At 42.4% G+C, this 27,677-nt stretch overlaps 1 protein-coding gene across 2 annotated transcripts; it reads right to left on the bottom strand.

Moving 5' to 3' along the window:
* Positions 1-298: 298 nt before the first annotated feature.
* HTATIP2 (HIV-1 Tat interactive protein 2) lies at positions 299-26,758 on the bottom strand. 2 transcript variants are annotated; one of them, XM_049890708.1, is made up of 6 exons: positions 26,720-26,758; positions 25,977-26,219; positions 19,305-19,412; positions 5,952-6,089; positions 3,918-3,979; positions 299-3,594 (listed from the first exon to the last, which is right to left on the bottom strand). In XM_049890708.1, exons 2-6 carry the CDS (start codon positions 26,154-26,156, stop codon positions 3,369-3,371), a joined length of 714 nt encoding a protein of 237 aa, XP_049746665.1. In that variant the 5' UTR covers positions 26,157-26,219; positions 26,720-26,758; the 3' UTR covers positions 299-3,368. The 2 variants fall into 2 exon arrangements, with proteins under 2 accessions (XP_049746665.1, XP_049746664.1); XM_049890707.1 differs by lacking the exon at positions 26,720-26,758 and adding an exon at positions 26,482-26,708.
* Between the last annotated feature and the right edge of the window lie 919 nt (positions 26,759-27,677).

The raw sequence follows: 27,677 nt of genomic DNA, 5'->3' as shown, positions 1-27,677 counted from the left end.
AGCGCTGGAAGAGATCACTCGTCTATGTCAAGAAATTTGGAAGACAGCTACCCGGCCAACCAACTGGAAGAGGTCCATATTTATGCCCATTCCAAAGAAAGGCAATCCAACAGAATGCTGAAATTATTGAACAATATCATTGATATTACTAGTAAGTGAAATTTTTCTGAATTTAAAAACGGTTTCAGCAGTACATTGACAGTTAACTGCCAGAAATTCAAGCTTGATTCAGAAGAGAACATGGAACGAGGGGTATCACTTATGTTAAATGGATCTTAGTTGAAAGAAATTACCAGAAAGATGTTTACACCTGTGTTTTATTGACTATGTAAAGGCATTAGACTGTGTGGATCATAAAAAATTATGGCAAACACTGTGAAGAATGGGAATTCCAGAATACTTAATTGTGCTCATGAGGAACCTGTACACAGACCAGGAGGCATTTGTTCAAACAGAACAAGGGGATACTGTGTGGTTTAAAATCAGGGTGTGCGTCACCATACTTGTGCAGACTATATGCTAAGCAAATAATCCAAGAAGCTGAACTATATGAAGACGAACTTGGCATCAGGATGGGAAAAACTCGTTAACAACCTGCGACATGCAGATGACACAACCTTCCTTGCTGAAAGCAAAGAGGACTTGAAATATTTACTGATGACTACAAACACTACAGCCTTCAGTATGGATTATACTTCAACATAAAAATCCTCACAGCTGGACCAATAAACAACTTCATGATAGATGGAGAAAATACTGAAGCTGTCAAGGATTTCATTTTACTTGGATCCACAATCAACGCCTATGAAAGCTGCAGTCAACAAATCAAACAACGTATTGCATTGGGCAAATCTGCTGCAAAAGACCTCTTTAAAGTGTTGAAAAGCTAACATGTCAGTGAGGATTCAAGCCATGGTATTTTCAATCACCTCATATGCATGTGAAAGCTGGACAATGAATAAGGAAGAAGAATTGATGCCTTTAAGTTATGCTGTCAGTGAAGGATATTGGACTTCCAGAAGAACAAACAATTCTGTCTTGGAAGTACAGTCAGAGTGCTCCTTAGAAGCAAGGATGGTGAGACTTCATCTCATGTACTTTCGACATACTATCAGGAGGGACCACTCCCTGGAGAAGGACATCATGCTTGGTATGTTACAGAGGGTCAGCAAAAAAAAAAAAAAGGAAGACCCTTAACAAGATGGATTGACACAGTGGCTGCAACAATGGACCCAAACATAACATTGACTGTGAGGATGGTATAGGACCAGGCAGTGTTTTGTTCTATTGTACACAGGGTTGCTGTGAGTTGGAATTGACTTGATGGCACCTAACAACAACAGCAGTATCTATTCAAACCATAGAAAGAACATGGGGGTGGGCAGCTGTCATTTCAGTAGGTACTGTTCCAAGCTCTAGTCCCAGAGTTATCTAGCACTGTGCTTAGTTTAACTGCTTACTCAATTAAACTGACTACCAGGCTCTTCATAGTCCTGCCTCACATTCCAACTCAACACTTTACCCTGGCCTCTACCCTCAAGCCTCCCAGTTGGTACTAATCACAAAGAATAACAAAACTGGCCATTGTACTTAGCTGCTTTCAGAGCCCACAGGCCTCAGCATATCTTTATGGGGTCCCCTTCCCATAAGCTGCCTCACTGCTCGGAACCCACATTTGTTACCACTAAAACATTTAGATTCCTGAGTCCAGCGCCAAGGAAACTCTACCTGGCAGGAGAACTATGTTCTGTCTCCTTCTAAATGCCCACATCCCAAGATCCCACCCTGCCCTAGAATATGCCTTTTCTGTGGGTGACTGACATTGGGAATGCCCACTCCGTTTTAAGGATACATACCCCCCAATAAGGGGGGTCCCTGGTGGTATAGTAGTTAAGAGCTACGGCTGCTAACCTAAAGGTTGGCAGTTCAAATCCGCCAGGCTCTCCTTGGAAACTCTATGGGGCAGTTCCACTCTGTCCTATGGGGTCGCTATGAGTTGGAATCGACTCGATGACAGTGGGTTTTTTGGGTTTTAATAAGGGGCCAGCCTTTATCCTTTAGTGTCTACTAAAGTTTGAAATGTACTTAGCATAATGTAGACCCTGTATAGTTGATTGAATCACACAAATCACTTTGCTTCTTCCAGCCTAGAAGTGAAGGCAAGTTTCACCATCATCCTTTGTTCTAGTATGGAAATTAGCACCATGTGCTCCTTTTGGCCTCGACCCTACCTTCTGCATCTTCCTTTTCTTTTCAATTGTTTTTAATGGGTAGCACTTTCAGCCCTTTGAAGTGTGGTGCCATAAAATTTTACTGGCTATATATTTTGTAGTTAATCATTATAAGAATCCTGGGCCAGAAAGTCAAATATTTCAATTTTTTCCATCCACAGTACATATTCATTTATTAACAATTAACTGGACCTCCCTGAAATATATACATATAGGATGCTCTTGCAGACTGGTTAAAAATACAAATTATGGGATTAGGCAGAGCTGGGTTAGAATCCTGGCTCTGCCACTTCCTAGCTTCAGGTCTTCAGCTTTGGGCCCTTGAGCAAGGCACTTAACCACAATAAGCCTCAGTTTCCCCATCTAAGATAATGTGGATAGTGATAACACCACCTTTTAAGGATTGTTTGGAGGGTTAAAGAACAGATAACACATGCAATGGCTGCCACTTACGAAGTGCCAGGTAATTATTACCTGCTCTTATATCATCCCATTGGCCAAAATGTTGCCTGTCACCACTGAGACTTGGGCATTTTCTAACTGTCTGTGCAGCACCCAAGACTTGTTCATACATTTTTATTCCTCTATTTAATCCTCTCCATGAATTATATAACCTCAGTTGTGAGAGCCTGTTTTTATTTTATATTCTAAAGAACTAGTAAAGGCAAAATGTTCATTGTACACACTGTATACAATGTAATAACACTGGGTAGCCCCAGAGACATGTCAACAATTTTAGCACAGAGTTCTTCTGCATAGCACATAAGGTTTACACTGCTGCTGGGACTCTACAGACAAGTGTTTCCAAAGCTGATTTTCCAACCTGTGGCATCAGAACCACCAGGGGACACATAAACAAAATAAGACAGATTCCTATGCCCATACTGCAAACATTCGGATTCAGAACATGAGGTAGGGGTTATGGACCTCTCTTTTTCAAAAGCTTCCTGGGTGATCTATATGTATGACCAGGCTATAAACCAGTGATGTGTAGCACGGTCGTTTCTTGATTGACTATGGGTGGCTGAGAATAGTAAACCAACAGAGTTAAAGCATGCTGACTTTTTCAGACCCTGCAATTACCGATACGGTAGTGGACATTCAAGTCTGCAGTAAAAAGCATTTTCTCTACTGTCGTTATGGTTTGGGAGTGTCATCGGCTTTCCCCAGGGCATAGATGGCCTTGTTGTCCAGCAGTTCCGTCTTCTTGTCGCTTGGTCTCACTGCATTGTTCAGCATCGCTCTCACCACGGTCACCACGGGCACAGAGTGCGAACTGGCCCAAGATTCTGGTAAGGAGCCAAAGAATTTTCTGACCAACCATTCGCCTGGGCGGGATTCTTCCCTGTCACATAATAGAACTCTAAAGTGAAAAAGAGAAGCAGAAGAAGAGATGGTAAATTGCCATCACATCATAATAGGAATAAGGCTTTATTTGGTGCATGAAGAGGATTTAAAAAAAGAAGGCAGCAAATGCTACCCAGGAGTTCCAGACTATTCTGAAGGTGGTACCACTAGCTCTCTACCCCTCTTTATAAAGCTAAAAAGTGGGTCCTTCAGAGAAACAAATCTCCAGCCAACTTCTTTCATACCTTAGATATCCTAGTTGCCAGCCTCTCCAAGTGAAAACCTAGCCTCCAGGGAATAACCCACAGTGGTGTACTCTTAGGCAGTACAAATACTTACCCAGGCCTAAATATGGAGTAACGATCAAATTGTAATTCTTCAACCCTGGCTTCCACTTCCCCCTGTTAGCAAAAAAAAAAAAACCACTTTTAGGTTGTAATCAAGGCCTGCTTTCTTGTAAAACGCAAGAGGGAATAATTTGGGGCTCTGAAGATAATCTACTCCTGCAGGTCTCAATACTACATCAATACTGTCACCCAGAATTCTACATTCCAGAGAGTATGGAAAGTTAAGGAAGAAATCATTTAATCCTGATACATAGTAGGTAGTTAAAAAATACCTATTGAATGAGTGAATGGCTGCATGGTCAGTCTGGTCCTCTGATTTCATAGATATTTAAAGAGATCCAGAGGGGGTAAGTGACATATTAGGAATTTAACCATAAAAGAGTAACCTCCCTTTACCCATTGCGGTGGAGTTGATTCCGACTCATTGCGACCCAATAAGACACAGTAGAAATGCCCTGTAGGGTTTCCATGGAGTAGCTGGTAGATCCAAACTGCCAAAATTTTTGCTTAGCAGCCAAACGCTTAACCACTGTGCCACCAGGACCCCAGCCTCCCTTTGGTCCAGAATTAATGCTGCAGGCTAGTAGACATTATCTTTTTTTTTTTTTGGTTTACAGGCAGTTCCAGTGGGTCTGAAGACCCATACATCATCTATATTACTCACTTCTTGAAAACCGCACAGGATTTCAAGAGACAGTGAGATTATATCTGGATGATGATTTAAATTAAATGTGTCAAACGAGCCATGATTTGTGCCAGGGATCTCTGTAAACAGAAATGCCAGAGAAGCCCAAGCCACTGGCACCTGCAAACGTCTGTGAATCAACAGTCACACGCAGCACACTCTCCTGCTGCTTCTCAGCCTGTTTGTACTATTCCTTTAGCACTTAACCTGTCACACTGTATAATCCTAGCTTTTTTTTTTTAAGTGTCAATAATTTTTAGTATATTCATGGTGTCGTGTAGTCATCACCACAATCTAACTTCGGAGGTATCAAGCAGAAGCTGGATGACCATCTATAAAAGGATTTCACACTGGAAAGATCTTCAGCTGAGTGACTGCTCGGGCCCTGCTTCTTAAACTGTGGGCATGTGAGGGTGCTTCAGGAGGTCCACAAAGGCCTGAGAACACATGGCCCGTCTTCCAGCAGCAGCCATTTACTTGAAGGTGAAAAAATAGAATCCGTGTTGTCATTAAACACGAATATGTGTATTACTGAGAACAGCAAAATGTCCATGAATTTTTTAAAGATAAAACACAAGACTTCTAAGAATGTCAACCTTGTAGCTAGCAGACTGTGTCAGGCTAGATTTCTCCAAATCTCCAGAGTAGGATAAGCTCATTCTCCTCAGCCATTAGGGAAACTTTGAGGAAAAAGTTTAAGAATTACTGCCTCAAGGTTTCTTCCAATGCTATGATTCCACGCTGAAAGTCAAGGCCAGAGCCACCACATCTCACTCCATTGATTACTGGGTAATCAACTGGGGGCAAGACATTGGAAATTCTCTTTCAAATCACTCCTGAATACTAAAAATATCCCTATAAAAGCAGTCCCTGTAGCTATAAAAATGTATAATATAATGCATGGAGTGCTTTTTGATATTATTTGTTATTGTTAGTTGCCACTTAGCTGACGCCATCTCATGGCAACACCATGCACAATGGAATAGAATGCTGCCCAGTCCTCTGCCACCCCCATTATCTACTGAGGATTGAACCACTAGGATCGATAGGGTTTCCACTGGTTGACTTTTGGAAGTAGATCACCAGGCCTTTCTTCCTAGTGCATCTTAATCTGGAAGCTCTGCTGAAACCTGTTCAGCAGCATAGGGACATAGAAGCCTCCAGTGATAAACAGGTGGTGGTCACTGTGCCTGTGCTGTGTTGGCTGGGAATCGAACCCAGGTCTCCTGCATGGAAGTTGAGAATTCTACCACTGAAACACCAGTACCCTCTTGTATTACCTAGTGCTGCCAGTTAGCCAGTGTTCTCCAAAGTATACAAAAGATAGAAATGTGCACAAACCTTAATCTGCAGGTACAAAAAATTGCTCGACTTATCGGCTCCTTTGGAGGACACCAAGTTGAAATGTTTGCACCCTCCAGCTTTTGCCAGCTCTGCAGACTTCAGCACATAATCTCTGTCAACACGAACAAATCCCTCCTGAAGGGGAAAAGGATGTGAGTTATTTCCAAAAAGCTGCAAGTTCATCTTAAAGATTACCACTCAGCTTGGTTGGCAGGCTGGGAGGCCTGGGGAGATGGAAATCTAAATAAAATGCATTCAAGCAGTCCATGAATATCAAGCTTAGACTCTGGGAAAGGCTCCAAGTGTGGTCTTCAGGACAGACATACCAGCTTTAGCAGCAAGGCCAGACTGCGGTGAAAAAACAAGGACAATGACATTGAAACACAGATGCAAGACAAATCCATCAGGAATAAAGGGAACAAGAAGATATGGCTGGGGAAATTGCTTCTAGTCACATATTGCTCTCTCTTTTAATGTCTTTACAATCTTATGCCCCTCCTGCTTTCTCTATCTTCTTTGTCTTAACTCTAAGATAGCAGGGTTTCAGAGAGTGGCAGAGAACACTACCTAAGCACTATGGGAACAAAGTCTAGAGCTAACTCTCATCTTTTTAATTTCCAATTTTTGTGTATGTTTTACAGTACACCTTACATATTAGTAAGGAGTGTGTCATGGGTTGAATTGTGTCCCTGAAAAGTATCTGCAAACTTAGCTGAGCCATGATTCTCAGTATTTTGTGATCGTCTACCATTTTATGTTTGTCCACCATTTTATGTGATTTTCCTGTATGTTGTAAATCCTATCACTATGATGTAATGAGATGGATTAGTGGCAATTATATTGATGAGATATACAAGATTAGATAGTGTCTTAAGCCAATCTCTTTGAGCTATAGAGAGAAGTGAGCAGGGAGACAGGAAGACCTCATACCAAGAAAGCAGCACTGGGAGCAGAGCGCATCCTTTGGACCAGAGGTTCTGCGCGAGATGCTCCCCAAGGAAGGACTGACCTTCCTCCAGAGCCGACAGAGAGAGAAAGCCTTCCCCTGGAGCCAGCGCCCTGAATTTGGACTTCTAGCATACAGGACTGTTAAGAGAATAAACTTCTCTTTGTTAAAGCCATCCACTTGTGGGATTTCTGTTACAGCAGCACTAGGTGACTAAGACAGAGTATATCCTCAATTGTTTTACTGCTGGGTGCATAATCAAAAAGATACAGAGATTCTTGGTCTAGACTCAGTCCAGTGAGGGTAGCAGCTGGGTCTTTCTTCTTAACTCACATCTTAGCATCACCACACGCACACGGTCAGTGCTCAAAAATTTTTGAATAAATAAAAGGCTGATGACCTTTGAATCTATTGCCTGGAAACAACTTTTAAACCTTGAACTGAAACTATCCCATGAAGTCATCTTTAAACTAAACAACAATTTAGCTCACTTAATAAAGAATGTTTACCTTGAGCACTGCACGCTTTTAAAGAACTATATGAGATTAAATGGACAACAGTAATTCTAAAACACAGAACTTCAAGGGGCAGAGAGTCTTAACGGTGGTAAAATGATATGCGCAGAGATAGGGAGAATGATGCCACAATGTCACTTATGTAACCATTGTCCATCATCCACACATATAAAAATTATTGGATGAGTGTATGTTGTGTATAGCTTCACCCCCCCCGCCCCCCCCCCCCCAAAAAAGGTTCAATGAAAGGAGAGAAAAGGCGAATCCAGTCAGAAGAAAAGAACTAAGTGGAAGTAAAATGGGGAGTGGAGAGGATGAAGCAAAAGACAGAGACTCATTTCTAGGACCTCGCTGAAGGACATGGTGTCTTTACCCAGAAAAGGAAATTCCATGTAGTAGTAGCTTCTTGGAACCACCATAAATTCTAGCCTCCTCAAACCAAAGGCAGCTAAAGTCTAAATTCTAATGAAGCCAAAATTCATAGGTACCTAAAATTACATAATGAGGTCTTATAGTGGAGATTCCAAATCTGAAGATTAGATTACTGCCCCAATGATTTTATTATTTTTTTTACTTAACAATTTGCTGTATGGTAGTTATTGATCCTCAGTGTTTCATTTGGTATGGAGACATGTATCTTTCATAGAGTGTTAGAAGGGATCTTGGGAAATATCATGTCCAACCCCTTATTATGTAGATGTGAAAAAAGGCCCAATGACTAGGTGAAATGCCAGCTAGTACCTGGCAGCTGAGAGTGGAGCCCAGATCCTCTTCCCATCGTACCCCTGTTCCTCAGTATCCCATACTGTCTCTAGCTGATGAAAATGACTGTGATGGTTAACGTTGTGTGTCAACTTGGTTGGGCCATGATTCTCAGTGGTTTGGTAGTCGTATGATGTTGCAGTCACATCCATGAAGAGATTTGATGTGTGATCATCTCCATGATGGGATATGCTGTGAGTAGCCCATCAGTTGAGAGGGCGCTTCCTTGGGCATGTGGCCTGCATCGAATATAAGTGGACATTCTGGCAAGGCTCATGAGCTTTTGCTTGCTTGGATCCTCCAATTGGCTCCTGTTCATCTGGCCTCCAGTTCTTGGGACTTGAGCTTGCAGCTTACCTGCAGTCTTGCCTGCTGATCTTTGGATTCGTTGATCTTCACAGCCAGTGAGGAAGCCCTGCTCTCTGACCTGCCAATCTGGGGTTCACCAGTCCCTGCAGCTGTGTGAATCAGGAAACCTCTATCCTGATCCACAGACTTGCGACATTCCAGCCCCTACAACTGCATGAGCCATTTCCTTGATATAAATCTCTCTCTATATATATTTACATGCTTTACAAGTTTTGCATTTCTAAAGAACTCGGCCTAAGACAACGACTAATTCATAACTGTGGAAGGCAGAATAACGGCCCCTCCAAAGATGCCCGTGTCCTAATCCCTGTACCTGTGAATGTGTTAGGTTACATGACAAAGAGAAATTAAGGCTGCAGCTGGAATTAAGGTTGCTGATCAGCTGACCTTAAAAATAGAGAAATTATTGTGGATTATGCAAGGGAGCCCGATGTAATTATAAGGATTCTTAAGAGTGGAGGAGGAGGGAGGCAGAAGAGGTGGTCAGAGTGATGCAATATGAGAAGGACTCAGCCCATCATTCCTGGCTTTGAAGGGACCTATAAGCCAAGGCCACCACCTGTCAGTTTGTTGTACTGTGCTACCTTGTATGTTGCTGTGATGCTGGAAGCTATGCCACCAGTATTTCAAATGCCAGCAGGGTCACCCATGGGAGACAGGTTTCAGTGGCACTTCCAGACTAAGACAGACTAGGAAGAAAGACCTGACAATGTACTTCTGAAAATTAGCCAATGAAGGCCCTACAGATCAGAGAACATTATTCAAGACTTTGATTACTTACTCTGGATGTATCATCAGGAGGGACCAATTACTGGAGGACATCATGTTTGGTAACATGGAGAGCCAGTGAAGGCGAGGGAAACCCCCAATGAAACAGACTGACACAATGGCCCCAACAATAGACTCAAACATACCAACAATCATGAAGATGGTGCAGGACTGGGCAACATTTCACTCTGTTATTCATGGGGTCTCCATGAGCTGCAGCTGACCTGACAGCAATTAACAACAACAACATGAGTCAGGGAATGTGGGCAGACTCTAAAAGTTGGAAAATGCAAGGAAATGGGTTCTCTGCTGGAGCTTCCAGAAGAGAATGCAGCCCTGCCAGCACCCTGACTTGGGTCCATCAAAACCAAGGTTAGACTTCTAACCTACAGAACTGTAAGAAAATAAATTTGTGTTGTTTTAAACTACTAAGCTTGTGGTAACTTGTTACAGCAAGAGAAAACTAACAAGGATTTCAATTTTAAAACAGGTCCCCGTAAATTTTTTAACTTTTTATTGAAGTGTATCATAAATATTGAATAAAAAAAAAAAAAAAAATATTGAATAGCTTAATGAATTTTCATAAGCTGAACATGCCTCTGTAACCAGCTCCCAGGTTGAGAAACAGAATTTTACCATTCCCCAAAGCCTCCCTTCTCATTACTCACAAGTTAATTTTTAACTATATCCACTACCTGCAGGGCAGTCTTATTTTTCTGCCTTACTTCATGTAGTATAAACTTACCCCTTTACCCATCAGTCATCACCATCTCCTTTTGTGCTGTATACTTAAAAAAAAATTTTTGTGTGTGTTTTCAGTGAAAGTTTACACAGCAAATTAGGTTCCCATTTGACAATTTCTACACAAATTGCTCAGTGATATTAGTTATAATTTTTCACAATGTGTCAACATTCTCTTTAATTACTGTCTTGGTCATCTAGTGCTGCTGTAATAGAAATAACACAAGCAGATGGGTTTAACAAAGAGAAATTTATTCTCAGTCTAGTAGGCTGGAAGTCCAAATTCAGGGCGTCATCTCCAGGGGAATGCTTTCTCTTTCAGCTCTGGAGAAAGGTCCTTGTCATCAATCTTCCCCTGAACTAGGAGCTTCTCCACACAGGAACCCTGGGTCCAAAGAATGCACTGTGTTCCCAGCACTGCTTTCTTAATGGTATGAGGTCCCCAACTCTCTGCTTGTTTCCCTTTCCTTTTACCTCTTGTAAGACAAAAGTTGGTGCAGGCCACACCCCAGGGAAACTACATTGGATCAGGAATGTGATCTGAGCAAGGGTGTTACGTCCTACCCTTAGTGGTTAACACAGGTAAAAATTATGATTAATAACACATACGAAAATCACAAAATGGAGGACAACCATGCAATACTGAGAAATCATGGCCTAACCAAGTTGACACATATATTTCGGGGACACAATTCAGTCCATGACAATTATGTTCTGGCTTTTCCATTTCCAGTACTCTGATTTCCCTGCCTCCTTATCTTCTCATCTTTAGAGTAATTATTGACGTTTTCCTTTCGTATAGATGATTTTTTAATAAAAATTTTATTTAGCTTTAGGTAAAAGTTTACAAAGCCAATCAGTTTCCCATTAGATAGTTTGTGCATAAAGTGTTCCATGACGCTGGCTGCATTCCCCTCAATGTCTCAGCACTCTCGCCATTTCTGCCCTGGGTTCCCCGTTTCCTCTGGTCTGGATTTCTACTCCTTCCTGCCTTCTCATATTTGTTTTTGCACAAATGTTGTCTTTTTGATCTCATATACTTGATTATTCTAAGGAACATGTTCCTCTCGGGTGTTACTGTTTATTTTATGGGCTTGTCTATTTGGCTGAAAGGTGTTATTTGGGAATGGCTTCAGTTCCAGGTGAGAAGGATATCTTAGGGCCATAGTCTCAGGGGTTCCTCTAGTGTCTGTCAGACCAGTAAGTCTGGTTTCTTTTGTGAATTTAATTTTTTGTTCTACATTTTTCTCCTGCTCTGTTCGGGATCCTCTGTCGTGATCCCAGTCAGAGGGTTGGTAGTGGTAGCTGGGCACGACCTTGTTCTCTGGTCTTGGCGTCATGTAGGCTATGGTTCCTATGGTCCATTAGTCCTTTGGACTAACTGCTCCCTTGAGTCTTTGGTTTTATTCACTCTCCTTTGCTCTGGACGGGAAGAGACCAATATTGTATCTTAGATGGCTGCTCTTAGAGTGCTCCTTGGAAGTGAGGATGGCGAGACTTCATCTCACATACTTAGGACATATTATTAGAGGGACCGGTGCTGGAAAGTACATTGTGCTTGGTAATGTAGAGGGTCAGTGAAAAAGAAGACGACCCTTGATGAGATGGGCTAACCCAGTGGCTGCAACAGTGGGCTCAAACATAGCAAGGATTGTGAGGATGGCACAGGACTGGGCAGTGTTTCATTCATTCTGTTGTGCACAGGGTTGCTATGATTTCGAATCAACTCGATAGCACCCAGCAACAAATAACAAGATGGCTGCTTGCAAGCTTTTAAGACCCTAGACACTATACACTAAAGTATGATACAGAAGATTATGTTCATGAACTATGTTGTGCCAATTGATGTAGATGTTCCCTGAGTCTATGGCCCTTCACCTTCGAGCCTAGGAACCTCGTCCCGTGAGGTGTCTGGTTATGTCTAAGGCGTTTCCATGGCTGTGCCCCCTGTGTGCTCTATTGTCTATATTAATATACATGCAGCACAATATCCACAACCAAACATATATCTTCCAGGTGGGTGTGCTCTTTTACACCCACCCACACCTCTTTAGCACACCTATCTACCTGAGTATCCATTCGTAGATCACTATTTGTTAATACTATTGTTACACGATTGTCTATGTTACAGTAATTACCAAAGTTGCCCTTTATTCTTGCGTTCCTCTCAGTATCTTCCTCTGCCTTGGTCATGCTGTGCTGACTTCCTCCATTATTGTATATTGCCTCTCCCTTCACCAATATCAACACCTGTCTTCTATCTAGTTAGTAATTTTCTCTCCCTTCCCCTCCCATCGCTGGTAACCACTGAAGAATTTTCCTGTGTGTAAACCTTTTCTTTTTTTTTTAAATAATAGTGGTCTCATACAATATTCATTCTTTTGTGATTGACTTATTTCACTCATCATAATGTCCTCCAAATTCATCCACATTGTGAGATGTTTTGTGGATTCATTGTTATTCTTTATTGTTGCATAGTATTCCATTGTGTTTATGTATCACAGTTTATCCATTTGTTCGTTGATGGGCACTTTTGTTGTTTCCATCTTTTCACTATTGTGAATAATGCAGCAATGAAGATGGGTGTGCATATGACTATTTGTGTCATGACTCATTTCTTTAGGGTATATACCTAGGAATAGGATTGCTGGATCATATGGTACTTCTAGCATACTGTTTTCCGTAGTGGTTGTATCATTTTACATTCCCACCAGCAGTGTATAAGGGTTTCAATCTCCCCACAACCTCACTGACATTTTTTTTTTTTTTTAATTTAGTGCTGTTATTGTTTGGGTGAGATGATGTCTCACTGCAGTTAGATGGTTTTTTAATGGAGCATCATACTTACAGGTAATATTCTTTATTTTGTGTGCCAATCTGTTATTTTGTGACCTAAGGGGATAGTTTTGGTTCAAGGTTTACAGAGTATCTCAGGTCAGTAGTCTCAGGAAGTCCTCTGGTCTCAACTGGTCCAGTAAGTCTGGACTTTTAAGAATTTGAGTTATGTTCTATGTTTTTACCCCATTCTGTCATGGTCCATTTATTATGGCCCTGATCAGAACGGTCTGTAGTGGTTGCTGGGCACCATCTAGTTCTTCTGGTCTCAGAGTAGATGAGGCCATGGTTCATGTAGACTATTCGTCCTGTCAACCAAGTTCTCCTTTCTGTCTTTGTTTTCCTTTTTTCTCTTTTGCTCCTGACGAGTAGAGACCAATAGTTGTATATTAGGTAGCTTCTCGCAAGCTTTTAAGACCCCAGACACTACTCACCTCACTAGGATGCAGAACATAAACTTTGTGAATGGTATTATGTTAATTGTCTGAGTTGTCCCATGAGACTAAGGTCCCAAGCCTTCAAACCCAGAAAACCAATCTCACAAGGTGTTTGGTTATGTCTGAGAAGTATCTGTAACTGTATTATATGAATAAATATGTGTGCACACACATATCTGTACATACACGTATATATAGATACTTCTATTTGTGCACATATATGTACACATCTATACACACACGTATGCCTATACATACATATATGACTGTGTACTCATTTTTTGGTTATTATTGGTGTTGTTGCCAAATTATTTATGTCATATTCTTTAGCACATACATCCTTTTCTCTTGTGTGCCTCTTCGTGGCATCATTTACTTTGGTCGAGCTGTGCTCATTACACCCACATTCAATGGTATTGTGTTGCATACTTTGAAATGCAATCCTAAACATCTGACTCACCAACCTGCCTTACACACTGCTGTTCCTTTTTAAAATCAGTGTGAAGTAAACCAATTTTAATATTCAGCATATCCTGACAGAGTGAAGCAATTTTCCGCAGAACCATTCTCCAAATTGAGATTTTATGTATGCCGCAAGTTTGCCAGGGAAAACAATCCAAACCTTTATAGAAAAATTCTAAAACACTGAAGATTTTTCTTCCACTTCTATTTCTTCCCTTCACTCCAATTCACCAGAACTCTGATTTTAATAAGAGATTCACTCTCTATAATAAAATTACATTGTAGACTAATGAAATAAATTCCTTTAAAAAAATTCTTTAGCACTATTGCTTGGAAGGATTATCATAGTTGTCTATGTTAAAATCCTTTTTCTTTTATCAGCTTCTTTAAAAAAAAAAAAAAAGGGAAAGATTCAGCCAATCACAGCTCTCTAGACCGACGCTGTCTCTGTCACTAAATCCAGGGCCGGTAAAGGGACAATTTGATTAAACTGAGACCCTAATTTATTTGGCTTTAGTTCTGGATCAACCTCTCCATAATAGAGTGCTGTCGTCTCCAATTGTTTGATGAAAATTAAAGTGACATAAATACCATGGGACTTTTTCAATCTGATTAGTCAGCTAAGGCACATCAATACCACTCCAGCCATCAGACGCTGGCGTCCTTCTTTTCACCGGCCTCACCAATGACTGACAACCGCTCCTTGAAGGACGAGCACCCACGCTGCTGCAGAGATCCCCACACTTAGCCCATCAGCCCTGCTCAATGGGCCCTGTTGACAAGGTGCCCATACCTTTCTCTGTTGCTGTTCTCCGGACAAAGCTAAATATTGTTTTATTAGCAATCAATGGCTGTTAATCCAAAATGATTTCGCAAATCCCCTGAGCCCTCAAGCTGATTATAAATATGCGTATTTCCAAACCCACTAAATTTTGAACTTCACTTCCCCTACCCTGATGCATGGCCTTTTAGCTGATGAATGAAACTCAAAAAGCAAAGGGGTCAACAGCTTTCAAGGACTTAGAAATCAAACTTATATGTGGATCCTAGTGACTAACTCAGAGATATCAACACACCAATTTTCTTTGGAGTGAAGAAGATTCAATTTATAGATAGAAGGGAGCTATCTTTAAAACCTTATTAATAAGAAACAATAAAACCAACACACTACCCTGTATCCAAGAAATATATTTTTCAGAAAAAACATATTTACTTTCCCTAACCTTGTGGCAGGTAGCCCTGGTGACGCAGTGGTTAAGCATTTGGCTGCTAACCAAAAGGTCTGCAATTGGAATCTACCAGCCGCTCCTTGGAAACCCTATGGGGCAGTTCTACGCTGTCCTATAGGGTTGCTATGAGTTGGAATCAACTTGGGGGCAATAGGTTTTAGCCATATTTCTGCTTCAGATACCTTCTCTTCCAGTTCCTTTTCAATCCAACCCTATAAATTAGTCCAGGAAACAGAGATGCTGACAAACAATAAATGGAAAAATCTGAGACCCCACTTGTTTGCATCCTGCAGGGCATCTCTGTAGTATTTAATGTACGGTGGCAGCAGCTTGATTTGTGTTACAGAAAGAGCTCTGGATAGAAAAATAAAATCAAACAGATACTGACGATTCCTGGCTCAATCCTAGCATTTTCACTAAATCTTTCCATTTGGAGTATTCTTTATATTTCGTAGAGTCAAAGAATTCTACAGTTGGAAGTTCTGATGGTGTCACCTTCCTCTCAGTACAGACAAGGAAGCAGTGACCCACAGAAGCTAACCAGAGTACCCAAGGTCCCACAGCTCCCTGGTATCCAAACAGGGCTTATGATCTAGATCTCTTGAACTAACCAGGACCGTTCCAGTTCACAAGGCCCCTTCTAGACATCAAATAAACAGTAGGGACTAGAACAGGGGTTGGCAAAGATTTCCTGAAAAGCATCGTACTGTACTTTCAGTTTTGTAGGCTTGCTTGCTTTTGTTACATCATAGCATAAAACAGCCAGAGATAATACATAAGATAATCAGCATGGCTATTTTATATTTTAATACATAAAATAATGAGCTTTACTCATGGGCGCTGGAATTTAAATTTCTTGTATTTTCAAGTGTCATGAAATATTTGTCTTTTGATTTTTAAGAAAACACTTAAAAATATAAAAACATTCTTAGCTTGCAGGCCCTAAAAAACCGGCAGTGGACTGTATCTGGCCCATGGGCCATAGTTTACAAATCCTGCCCCTGGATTAGAAGGCTGTATCATCAGAATCAGAAGCCATGAGAGTCTAATGATGTATAATGAATGTTACAATGGTGTACTAATCACATGGCCAACACTGTCCACTCGATAGAATCCAAGAACCTCGACTGCTGGGGCCTACTCCTAATAGGTGAGGACACAAAGAGGTGAAACCACACTAAACCACCTCAAACTCACTAACCAGATCCCTCACAATACAAACAGGGGGAGTGCAGTATTCTCAGTGGCATCTGTGAGTCTGCGCTCTTCACTCAGGGTCAGTGTAGATCTGATTAGCAAAGGGCACTTCAACCCTCACTTTCACTCAAGTCAGTCCCTAAAGCAAGGTGAGAATCAGGAGGGCTAAGACATCCCAGTGCTTCCTGAAAGCAGATCCAACAAGAGCAGGGCTGGCTACATCAGAATCTCCTAAGGAGTCTGCCCAAAGTACAGATTCCAAGCTTCCAACCTCAGAGATTCTGACAGGTCTGGATAAGGGCCAAGTCAGGGAACCACTGCATCGATTAGACAACTGTGGTCTGTGAATGTGAAAAGAAAGATGAGCATCTACCCAGCTACTGCTAAAGGAAATGAAGAAAGCTAACTTCTCCCTAGTGCCAGTTTCAGCAGAAATCCGGGTATGCTAAGATCATAGGGAAGTAAGCTGGCTTCTCAAAAGATTTCAAGACTGAAACAGACACCCTGAATTCCTTGAAGTTTCTTTACTGGAAACTCAGACTGCTAAGGCAAAAATGTGGGATGTTTCAGATACAAAGCAGGTACAGAACGACACTAGGCTTGCCACTGGCTTTGTAGTACCCCTCTGATGAACCAACCACCTGCTGAACTCCCTTCTACACAGAGCGCTGCTGACCCAGAACACCAGCTGGGGTGAGCTTGGAAATCCATAACGCCCTTTCATATAACTATTTTTACCCAGTCACTCATGAATTGTCACCTCTTTTAAATTGCCTGAAGTGATCACAACCTCCAAACTTTACATTTCATCCAATCTAAATTAGTTTAGCACGGCTCACATACTTTGGACATGTTATCAGGAGGGATCAGTCCCTGGACAAGGACATCATGCTTGGTAAAGTAGAAAGTCAGTGAAAAAGAAGACAACCCTCAATGAGATGGATTGACACAGGGGTGCAACAATGGGCTCTAGCATAACAATGATTGTGAGGATGGTGCAGGACCGGGCAGTATTTTGTTCTGTTGGACACAGGGTTGCTATGAGTTGGAACCAACTTGACAGCATCTAACAACAATGACAAGTTAGTTTCAGATTAAAAAAATAAATAAAACTTTTACGGAGGAAAAGTTACTTTCTGTCACTAATCTCTTAAGCAATTTAAGCCTCAAAAGGTTTGCACCTGGCTATTAACTGAGAAGTTGGCAGTTTGAACCCAACCAGCGCAGCTGTGGAAGAATGGCCTGGCAATCTGCTTCCACGAAGATCATAGCCAAGAAAACCCTATGGAGCTCAGTTCTACTCTGTAACACATGGCGTTACCATGAGTCGGAACCAATTCTATGGCAATGGGTTTGGTTTGGTTTTTATTTCTGAGACTATACTTGGCTTACCAGTCTTGTCCCTTACTTACTCATTAATTACTTTTTGTATCGTCAAACTGATTTTGAAGGCGAACAAAAGGGTGCTGAGTAGCCTGAGGGATGGGGGCCCATCCCCATTTAAAAAAAAAAATTCTGAAAAAAATACTCTGGATAGCGAAGACACTCAATTCCTCTGATTAAAATTGCATTACACAATTTGAATGCAACAAAGCAATCCAGACCTTTCCCTGGAGCGCTCTATAATGTGATTTGCCTCATGTCAGGAAAATCAACTGCTCCATGCCTAATGCAGAATTTTTATTTTGCTGAGTCACCACCCAAATCAGGTTGGCACCTGAGACAGTGAAACCTGCAGTGAACTAGAACAAAAGCTTCTGTACTTTTGGAGGGCATACCATCGTGACTGTCCCTGGGACAGAAAAAGACTGCACTAGCTGCGAGCAGGAAAATGTCCCTTTCTAGGAGAGGTTATGTGCCAGTTTCTGAAAGAGTCAAACGCCTTGATAATCTACACTTCCCAGCACAGCGCTCCAAGGCCAGCTGTGTCCCAGGGTGCACATGTAGAACGACAGAGGGTTTGCAAATGCATCCCTATTGAAAGCATAAATGAACACCTTTGGATCACCAGGAACAGATAAGGAGGCCCAGGTAAATCCATCTTAGCCTGCCTATTTGGTTGGTATAAACCAGGAGTTCTTAACCATGTGCTCCCCTAATGATTCCAATGCACAGGCCTGGCTTACAAACTACTGGTGAGCCCCCAGGGCTGAATCGTGGTCCTGCATATTTAATAGGTATGTTCAGCTCCAGCAAGTAAATTCTGCCAAAGGGATAAACTATAGTAAAGGTATAAATAAGATATATCAACACTTGCCCAGGATCTACGTAGTAAATGAAGACTTCTAACTATGGAGTAAACTATGACTTTTGGACAGGGCTGACTCAATTTAGAACATCATTAAAAAGAAAATAAACTGTGTGTTAGAACAGTGCTGCGTCAATTCAGGCTGAGTCATCACCGGGGTTGAGTCATCGTTGGAGGCTGAGTCATCGCTGGAGGCTGGCTAAATCGTGCCTCTGTGTTCCCTCTATCCCAGAAGTTTAAAGCTTGGCAGGAAAATAAGTTGAAGCAAATCACTCAAGTGAGAGAGAACAGTTCAAGTTTAAAATATTTAAAAAGGGGGGGAAGCTTACTGCTAACAGCACAAGTCAGTTCCTTTTGCTCAAATGTAATGGTTTGCCTTAGGGGTGGTGCAAAAAGTTAACTGAAAGGTTGAAGGTTCGAGTCCACCCACAGGCACCTCTGAAGAAAGGCCTGGCAATCTACTTCCCAAAAATCAGCCATTGAAAACCATATGTAGTACAGTTATACTCTGACACACTTGACTCGATGGCCAATGGTGGTGGTGGTAATGGCTTGTCTTAGTCAGAGGATGCAGCGACAACAATATTGGCAAGAAGGAAGATTGTATAAATACTTATCATGTCTCCAACACTCAGGCCTGAAATCAAGGATTACTTTGAAGGAAAGATGAATAAACATCAGTACTATTCAAACTACGGCAAGGTTAGGGCAGCGCACGGCATTTTAAACGATAAGAGCTTATTTACATCTAACCACTGCAGCAGGAACACAGAAAGGGTAAGCAAGAAAGGAATCATTGACATAACTGGCCAGCAAGAAGAAAAAGACTTTTTTTCCTTACCGCCCCGGCTTTTCTTCTGGTGGTGCCCAGGCAACAGAATCCAACATCATGACCTTGAAAGACGGATGCATAGTCATCCAACTTTTCAAAGTCTACCACTTCTTGGTTCTAGATGACAAAGAGATAGTTGTATATAACTTTATGTTATTAAAAGGTAGACAAATTTGCAAAAGGACAAATATTGTATAAGACCACTATTATAAGAACCGGAGAAACAGTTTAAGCAGAGAAGAAAATACTCTTTGATGGTTTCGAGAGGGGGAAGGGCGGGTGGGAGGAAGGGAGAGGGGTATTCACTAATTAGATAGTAGATAAGTTTCATTTTAGGTGAAGGGAAAGATGATACACAATACAGGAGAGGTCAACACAAATGCACTAAACCCAAAACAAAGAAGTTTCCTTAAAAAACTGAACACTTCAAAGGCCAGCATAGCAGGGGCGGGAGTTTGAGGACCATGGTTTCAGGGGACTTCTAAGCCAACTGGCATAAGAAAATCTATTAACAAAACATTCTGCATCCCACTTTGGAGAGTGGTGTCTGCGGTCCTAAATGCTAATAAGCAGCCATCTAAGATGCATCAATGGGTCTCAACCTACCTGGAACAAGGAAGAATGAAGAACACCAAAGGCACAAAATAATCATGAGCCCAAGAGACAAAGAGGAGCTCATAAACCAGAGGCTACATCAGCCTGAGACCAGAAGAGCTAGATGGTACCTGGCCACAACTGATGACTGCCCTGACAGGGAACTCAACAGAGAAACCCTGAGGGAGCAGGAGAGCAGTGGGATGCAGACCCCAAATTCTCGTAAAAAGACCAGGCTTAGTGGTCAGACTGGGACTGGAGGAACCCCGGAGGCCATGGACCCCAGACCTTCTGTTACCCCAGGGCAGGAACCATTCCCAAAGCCAACTCTTCAGACAGGGATTGGACTGGAATAGGGGATGGAAAACGAGACTGGTGAAGAACAAGCTTCTTGGATCAAGTCAACACATGAGACTATGTTGGCATCTCCTGTTGGAAGGGGAGATGAGAAGGCAGAGGTGTCCAGAAGCTACCCAAATGTACACAAGGAGAGAGAGGGGAGGGAAGTACTGTGCTATCTCATCAGAGGGTGAGCAATTAGGAGTGTATAGCAAGGTGTATGAGAGACTGACCTGATTCGTAAACTTTCACTTAAAGCACAATTAAAAAAAAAAGACAAAACAATGCTCTAGATTTAAAGGATAAATCACAAAGCCGTAACCTGGGCCATATAATCTTGATTCTAGAGACAGTCCTATTGTTGTAGTTGTTAGGTGCCATTGAGTCACTTCCAGTCATAATGACCCTATGCACAACAAAACAAAACCCTGCCCAATCCCACACCTTCCTCACAATCATTGCTATCGTTGAGTCTATTGTTGCAGCCAGTGTGTCAATCCATCTCGTTGAGGGTCTCCCTCTTTTTCACTGACCCTCTACTTTACCAAGCATGATGTCCTTTTCCAAGGATTGGTCCTTCCTGATAACATGTCCAAAGTACATGGGACAAGTCTTGCCATGTTCTAAGGAGCATTCTGGCTGTACTTTTTCCGAGACAGATTTGTTTGTTCTTCCAACAGTCCATGGTATACTCAATATTCTTCACCAACATCATAATTCAAATGTATCAATTCTTCTTTGGTCTTCCTTTTCCACTGTCTAGCTTTTGCATGCATATGAGGCAATTGAAAATACCATGGTATGGGTCGGGCGTACCTTAGTCTTCAAGGTGACATCTTTGCCTTTTAATACTTTAAAGGGGTCTTTTACAGCAAATTTGCCCAATGCAATGTGTCTTTTGATTTGATTGGTACTTCCATGGGTGTTGATTGTGGATTCAAGTAAAATGAAATCCTTGATGACGACAGTATTTTCTCCGTTTATCATGATGTTGCTTATTGGTCCAGTTGTGAAGATTTTTGTTTTATGTTGAAGTGTAATCCATACTGAAGGCTGTGGTCTTTCTTTGATCTTCATCAGCAAGTGCTTCAAGTTCTCTTTGCTTTCACCAAGCAGGGCTGTGTCATCTGCATATCATAGGTTAATGAGTCTTCCCCAAATCATGATGCCAGGTGGTTCTTCATATAGACCAGCTTCTCAGATTATTTGCTCAGCATACAGATTGAATGAGTATGATGAACTAATACAACCCTGATGCTCACCTTTCCTGATTTTAAACCATGCAGTGCCCCCTTGTTCCTGCCTCTTCATCTATGTACAGGTTCCTCATGAGCACAATTAAGTGTTCTGGAATTCCCATTCTTTGTAACGTTATCCATAATTTGTCATGATCCACACAGTTGTACGCTTTTGCATAGTCAATAAAACACAGGCAAAGATCCTTCTAGTATTCTTTGCTTTTGGCCAAGATCCATCTCACATCAGCAATGATATCCCCCTCATTCCACATCTTCTGAATCTGGCTTGAACTTCTGGCAGTTCCCTATTGATGTACTGCTACAACCATTTTTGTATTATCTTCAGAAAAATTTTACTTGCCTGTGACGTTAATAATATTGTTTAATAATTTCCACATTCTGTTGGGTTACCTCTCTTTGGAATGAGCACAAACATGGGTTTCTTCCAGTCTGTTGGCCAGGCAGCTGTTTCCAAACTTCTTGGCATAGACAAGTGAGTACTTCCAGCACTGCATCCATTTCCTGAAATGTCTCAATTGGCATTCCATCAGTTCATGGAGCCTTGTTTTTCACCATTCCCATCAGTGCAGCTTCAACTTCTTCCTTCAATAGCATCTGCTCTTGAGCAATATGCTATCTCCTGAAATGGTTGAACATCAACCAATTCTTTTTCGTACAGTGACTGTGTATTCCTTCCATCTTCTGTTGATGCCTCCTGCATCATTCAGTATTTTGCCCACAGGACTCAATATAGCAACTCTATGCTTGAATTTTTTCTTCAGGTCTTTCAGCTTGAGAAATGCCTAGCGTGTTCCTCCCTTTTGGTTTTCTAACTCCAGGTCTTTGCACATTTCATGACAATACTTTACTCTGTCTTCTTGAGCCGCCCTTTGAAATCTTCTGTTCGGCTCTTTTACTTCATCATTTCCTCCATTTGCTTTAGCTACTCGATGTTCAAGAACAAGTTTCAGAGTCTCTCCTGACATCCATTTTGGTCTTTGTTTTTTTTTCTGTCTTCTTAATGGCCTTTTGCTTCCTTCATGAATTATGTCCCTGATGTCATCCCACAGCTCATCTGCTCTTCGGTCATTAGCATTCATTGTGTCAAATCTATTCTTGAGATAGTCTCTAAATGCAGGTGAGATATACTCAAGGTTGTACTTTGGCTGTCATGGCCTTGTTTTAATTTTCTTCAGCTTCATCTTGAACTTGCAGATGAGCAATTGATGGTCTGTTCCACAGCTGACCCCGGGCCTTGTTCTGGCTGATGATATTCAGCTTCTCCACCTTTCCTTTCCACAGATGTGGTCTGTTTCACTTCTATGTATTCCATATGGCACTGTCCACGTGTATAGTTGCTGTTCATGTTGTTAAAAAAAAAAGGTATTTGCAATGAGTAAATCGTTTGTCTCGAAAAATTCTATCATGTGGTCTCCAGCATCTTTTTTATTATCAAGGCCATATTTCCCAAATACCAATCCTTCTTGTTTCCAACTTTTGCGTTCCAATCACTGATAATTACCAATGAATCCTGACTGTATGTTTGACCAATTTCAGACTGCAGAAGTTGGTAAAAATCTTCAATTTCTTCATCTTTGGCATTGGTGATTGATGTGTAAATATGAATAATAATCATATTAATTGATCTCCCTTGTAGGCATATGGATATCATCCTATCACTAATAGCGCTGTACTTCAGAATAGGTCTGGAAATGTTCTTTTTGATGATGAATGTGATGCCATTCCTCTTCAATTTGTCATTCCTGGCATAGTAGACCATATGATTGTGCGATTCAGAATGGCCAATACCAGTTCATTTCAGATCAAGGTTATGGAGTGTCTTGGTTATCTAGTGCTGCTATAACAGAAGTACCACAAGTGGATGGCTTTAACAAAGGGAAATTTATTTTCTCACAGTCTAGTAGGCTAGAAGTCCAAATTCAGGATGTCGGCTCCAGGGGAAGGCTTTCTTTCTCTGTTGGCCCTAGAAGAAGGTCCTTCTCATCGATCTTCCCCTGGACTAGGAGCTTCTCTGCACAGGGACCTCGGGTCCAAAGGACATGCTCTGCTCCTGGCACTGCTTTCTTGGTGGTATGAGGTCCCCCACTCTCTGCTTGCTTCCCTTTTCTTTTTGCCTCTTGAGAGATAAAAGGGGGCACAGGCCATACCCCAGGGAAACTCCCTTTACATTGGATCAGCAATGTGACGTGGGTAAGGGTGTTACAATCCCACCCTAATCCTCTTTAACATAAAATTACAATCACAAAATAGAGGACAACCACACAATACTGGGAATCATGGCCCAGCCAAACTGAAACATTTTGGGGGGGACATAATTCAGTCCATCACACAGAGACAGTCCTGTAACCTTGGGCAATTCACTCGACCACTTTGTTTCGTTTACCTGCCCCCTCCACACCACTGTTTTCCGTGTGTCTGAAAATGCTGACAGGTCTACCCACTTAACACCAAATTTTGCAATCTCATTTTCTCCCACCAAGAAGCAATTAACCTGAATTCAAAATCAACAATGCACTTATAGGCCCATGCTACAAATAACTGAACTAGGAGTGATCCAGATTTCTAAAGTCAGGTTCAAGTATAAAGTTCTCTATGGAAAAATAAAAGATCTTTCTATATCTTCCCAGGAGGGAGCCAATATGGTATAACATGGGGACGAGGGATGGTATTTGGAATGTCAAACACTTAGGTTCCAATCTTGGCCCTGCAACTTACTAGCCATATAATCATGGCAAAGTCTTTTATCATATGCCTCAGTGTTTTCAGTTGTAAAACATGGATAATTTTTCCTTCAGTCCAATCCATGGACCATCTACGTTAGAATCAACCAAGGGGTGCTTGAAATCCCTAGGTCCCTCCTCAATACTTCCAAATCAGATTTTGCACTTTTAACAGATTTTCGGGCACACTGAAATTTAGGAACCTTCACCTAACCTTGAAGTTTTTTTGGGAGAACTGAAGAAGAAAATTTATGAGAGGTTCCTATCATCTAGGAGTTCAAATAAAATGTTGGTTTCCTTCTCTATCATCAGCTCTTTCAAAAGAATTGCCTGGTACCGTGCACAATGCTGAAGAAAAACAGCTTTTCACTAAACACCCAGTCAAAAGATATGCCACCAAAACTTGACTCTCAAAGCACAGGACTCAATTTTACTAATTATCAGGAATATCTGACACAGCCCATGAAGCCAGACTATGAAAACAACAAATGACCTGCTCAACAGGCAAATCCTGATAGGCCAAAGACATACATGACTGAACATGGCACTGCAGGAATCACAGAAGATTTTTTTACATGACCATTTGTTTTTTGAAATGATCCTCCTCTGAAACCTGTGGGACCAAGTTCAGTAGTTACAATGTCTCAGGATCACACCATACTGTTTTATTTGCTGCAGTTCACAGATAACTCAGTTTAAATGGAGAAAGGCATCTAAATGAAGCTCAGACTCAGCTGCTAGCAGAAAAGCTGGACGCTTGAGTCCACTCAGAGCTGCCTTGGAAGAAAAGCCTCGGGATCTATTTCTAACAAAGCATCCATTTAAAACCCTAAGGAGCACAGCTGCACTCTGACACATATGGGATCTCCATGAGCAAGAGTCAACTCAAGGGCAACTGGGTTTTTTTGTTCTTTTTTTAATCACCAGATCAAAGTCTGGTGTATCATTTGCTTAACCACGAAAGCATAATTTACAATGAAGTAAATATTCCATTTACAGACACAAGTCCTGGGAAGTCAGGCAGGGTAAATTCTTTTAAGTGAATAACTCCACCTTTCACTGTCACAGACCTTTCCCACATCTGCATTTTCAGATTCACAGACTTCATTTGTGTGGAGTGGGCAAGTAAACAAAACAAAGCTGTTCAGCAAATTGTCTAAGCTTATTTTATTTTTATTTTTTTTTTTTTTGCGATTCCAACTCTCAGGGACCCTACAGGACAGGGTAGAACTGCCCCATAGGACTTGCCAAGGAGCGCGTGGTGGATTTGAACTGCCAGCCTTTTAGGTTAGCAGCCATAGCTCTTAACCACTGTGCCAGCAGGGTTTCCATCTGTTTTATAGACCTGTCTTTGGTTGGAAACCTTGGTGGCGTAGTAGTTAAGAACTACAGCTGCTACTCAAAATATCAGCAGTTTAAATCTGCCAAGCCCTCCTTGGAAACTCTACAGAGCAGTTCTACTGTCTCTAGATTCAAGATGGTAGGGCCCGAAAACAGAGCTTCTCTCTATCTAGCCAGCCCCCATACTGCCTATGCACCCTTTATAAGGGTCAAGACAGGGAAAAGGGCTTCACCCAAGGCCACACAGTGATGCGGTGGCAGACCTGGGCCAAAATCCAGGATTCCAGCTTCCAGTCAGGGCTCTCACAGACCAATCGTGGCCAAACTCTGACCACCTCCCGCTACCTTGACCACTGGTGACCACTGGCCTTTACATATGAAATTCGTTCCTTCGCAGAGTCACTGAGAGTTCCAGCTCAAACACTCACCACATTTTTATAAGCTTCCTCCTCGAAGGTGAGCTTCCTCCGCCCAATGAGTGTGATTTTGGAAAACAGGTTGTGTTCCAGTATTTCTTTTAAGAGCACTTTGCCAGTTTCCCCGCTGGCGCCCAGAATAAAGACAGACTTATTCTGCATCCTGAAGTCTTCCCGAAGCTTAGGTAGCATCTCTGTCACCGAAGGAATGTTAAAAGATGACCTGTCCTCGCCCCTGGAGCAAGGGCTGTTTATCTGTTTGGGAGGAAAAAAAAAAAAACTAGTGCCAAGTCGTTTGGGAGGAAGACACGGTTATTTTCTGTAGTCTTTGTTATTCTACACCGTCTGAGCCCAGGAGAAAGTGCTGAGTCACCTCGGGCGGGGCGGGCACCGCACCTGCGCCAACCCGCACATTGGAAAGGGTCTGGACAGGAGGGAGCACCCAGGTGACATAAACGGAGGGAGCCACGAGGTCCCTTCCCCACGAAGCCTCCGGGTTCGGCCCATCAGGACCCACCTCCTCCCCGCACAGGAGTCCGACGAGGGGTTCCCTGGAGCCGGCCCCCGACCCTGAATCCTCCTGCCGCAGCAATAGCAGGGCGGCCACCAGAGCCGCCACAGCCGCCGCGATCAGCCCCGCGGCCCCGGACTTTTGGGCAGCACGCCTTCTCCGCGGATCCTCGCCCCTCGCCCCAGCCGTTGGGCGCCCCTCCCCAGGTCTGCCCAGGGGTGGGAGGCGGCCACTCCGCGCCCACCTGGCCAATCTTCCGGGTGACTTCGTCGCGTGCCGCCCCGCCCCGCCCCGCCCAAGGAGGCGGGACCTGGGGAAGGGCCGCCCGGCAGAGCCGTGCAGGGGCCACGGCGCCGCCGTGAGGGCGTGAGAACGTGCGCCCACCTAGTACCCAGCGCTAAAGTCTCTTCCTAAATGTTGGGGATTTTCTTCTTAACACTACCGGCGATCTTCTTAACACCACCTAGGCTGAACTCACCCGCATCCAAGGCTTGATCTTCACTGGCGCCCCAGACCTCGATTTTCAATTGTATATTGGCCGTCTTCATCTTAAACTCACTCTGTCAAAAACGTAATTTAACACCCCCCCACACACACACTTTCACCCCTCCTTTCTCCAATCAGAAATCTGGCTGTGCCGTTTGACCCCTCTCTCCTTCCTTTTCCACGTTCCAGATTAGCGATTCTGTCCTATCGCTCTATCTGCCTTCAAATATTTCTCTCATGCTCTCTTTATTTTTATGCCCGCTTCCACTACCGTAATTCCAGCCCTTGTTATATTTCACATGGGTTTGCACTACAGATCAGTAAATCAAACACAGGTAAGCCCCTACATACCTTCTTACTGGTTAATCCGCCGCTGCTCACCAGTATAACTGGTCTCCCTGCCCAGGCATACTAACCACTGAATGTACTAAATACAATGCTGAGTACCTTACATACAACGTTTCAATTTTCACAAGTCCCCTCTGAAGTAAATAATACTATAATCCTCATTTTACAGATAAGAAAACTGAGGTTCAGAAAGGAAAGACACTATAGCTTTGAAAGAATCAACCATTATTATTAATAATTTTTATATCATCATTAATTATTCCATTTCCTGGAACTAGAGTGAAGGTCCCAGCTTAAGCCTAACTAAGACTCTGAAATATCCAAACCTGTTTATCCACCTGCAGGATAGCCTTCCACCCAAAGTCTAC

Source organism: Elephas maximus, chromosome 7 (genome assembly GCF_024166365.1).
Source record: "Elephas maximus indicus isolate mEleMax1 chromosome 7, mEleMax1 primary haplotype, whole genome shotgun sequence".
Taxonomy (NCBI): Eukaryota; Metazoa; Chordata; class Mammalia; order Proboscidea; family Elephantidae; genus Elephas; species Elephas maximus.
Note: the sequence above shows the minus strand (reverse complement) of the source record. Positions and strands in the feature narration are given on the sequence as shown.

What these genes read in the sequence shown, in the direction of transcription:
- HTATIP2 (XM_049890708.1), bottom strand. Translation starts at nt 26,156, where the DNA reads ATGCTACCTAAGCTTCGGGAAGACTTCAGGATGCAGAATAAGTCTGTC. An exon ending in AGGAAGCTTATAAAAATGTG is followed by an intron (nt 19,413 to 25,976) that starts GTGAGTGTTTGA and finishes TTTGTCATCTAG; the next exon opens with AACCAAGAAGTGGTAGACTT. An exon ending in CCAGAAGAAAAGCCGGGGCG is followed by an intron (nt 6,090 to 19,304) that starts GTAAGGAAAAAA and finishes TTTCCCCTTCAG; the next exon opens with GAGGGATTTGTTCGTGTTGA.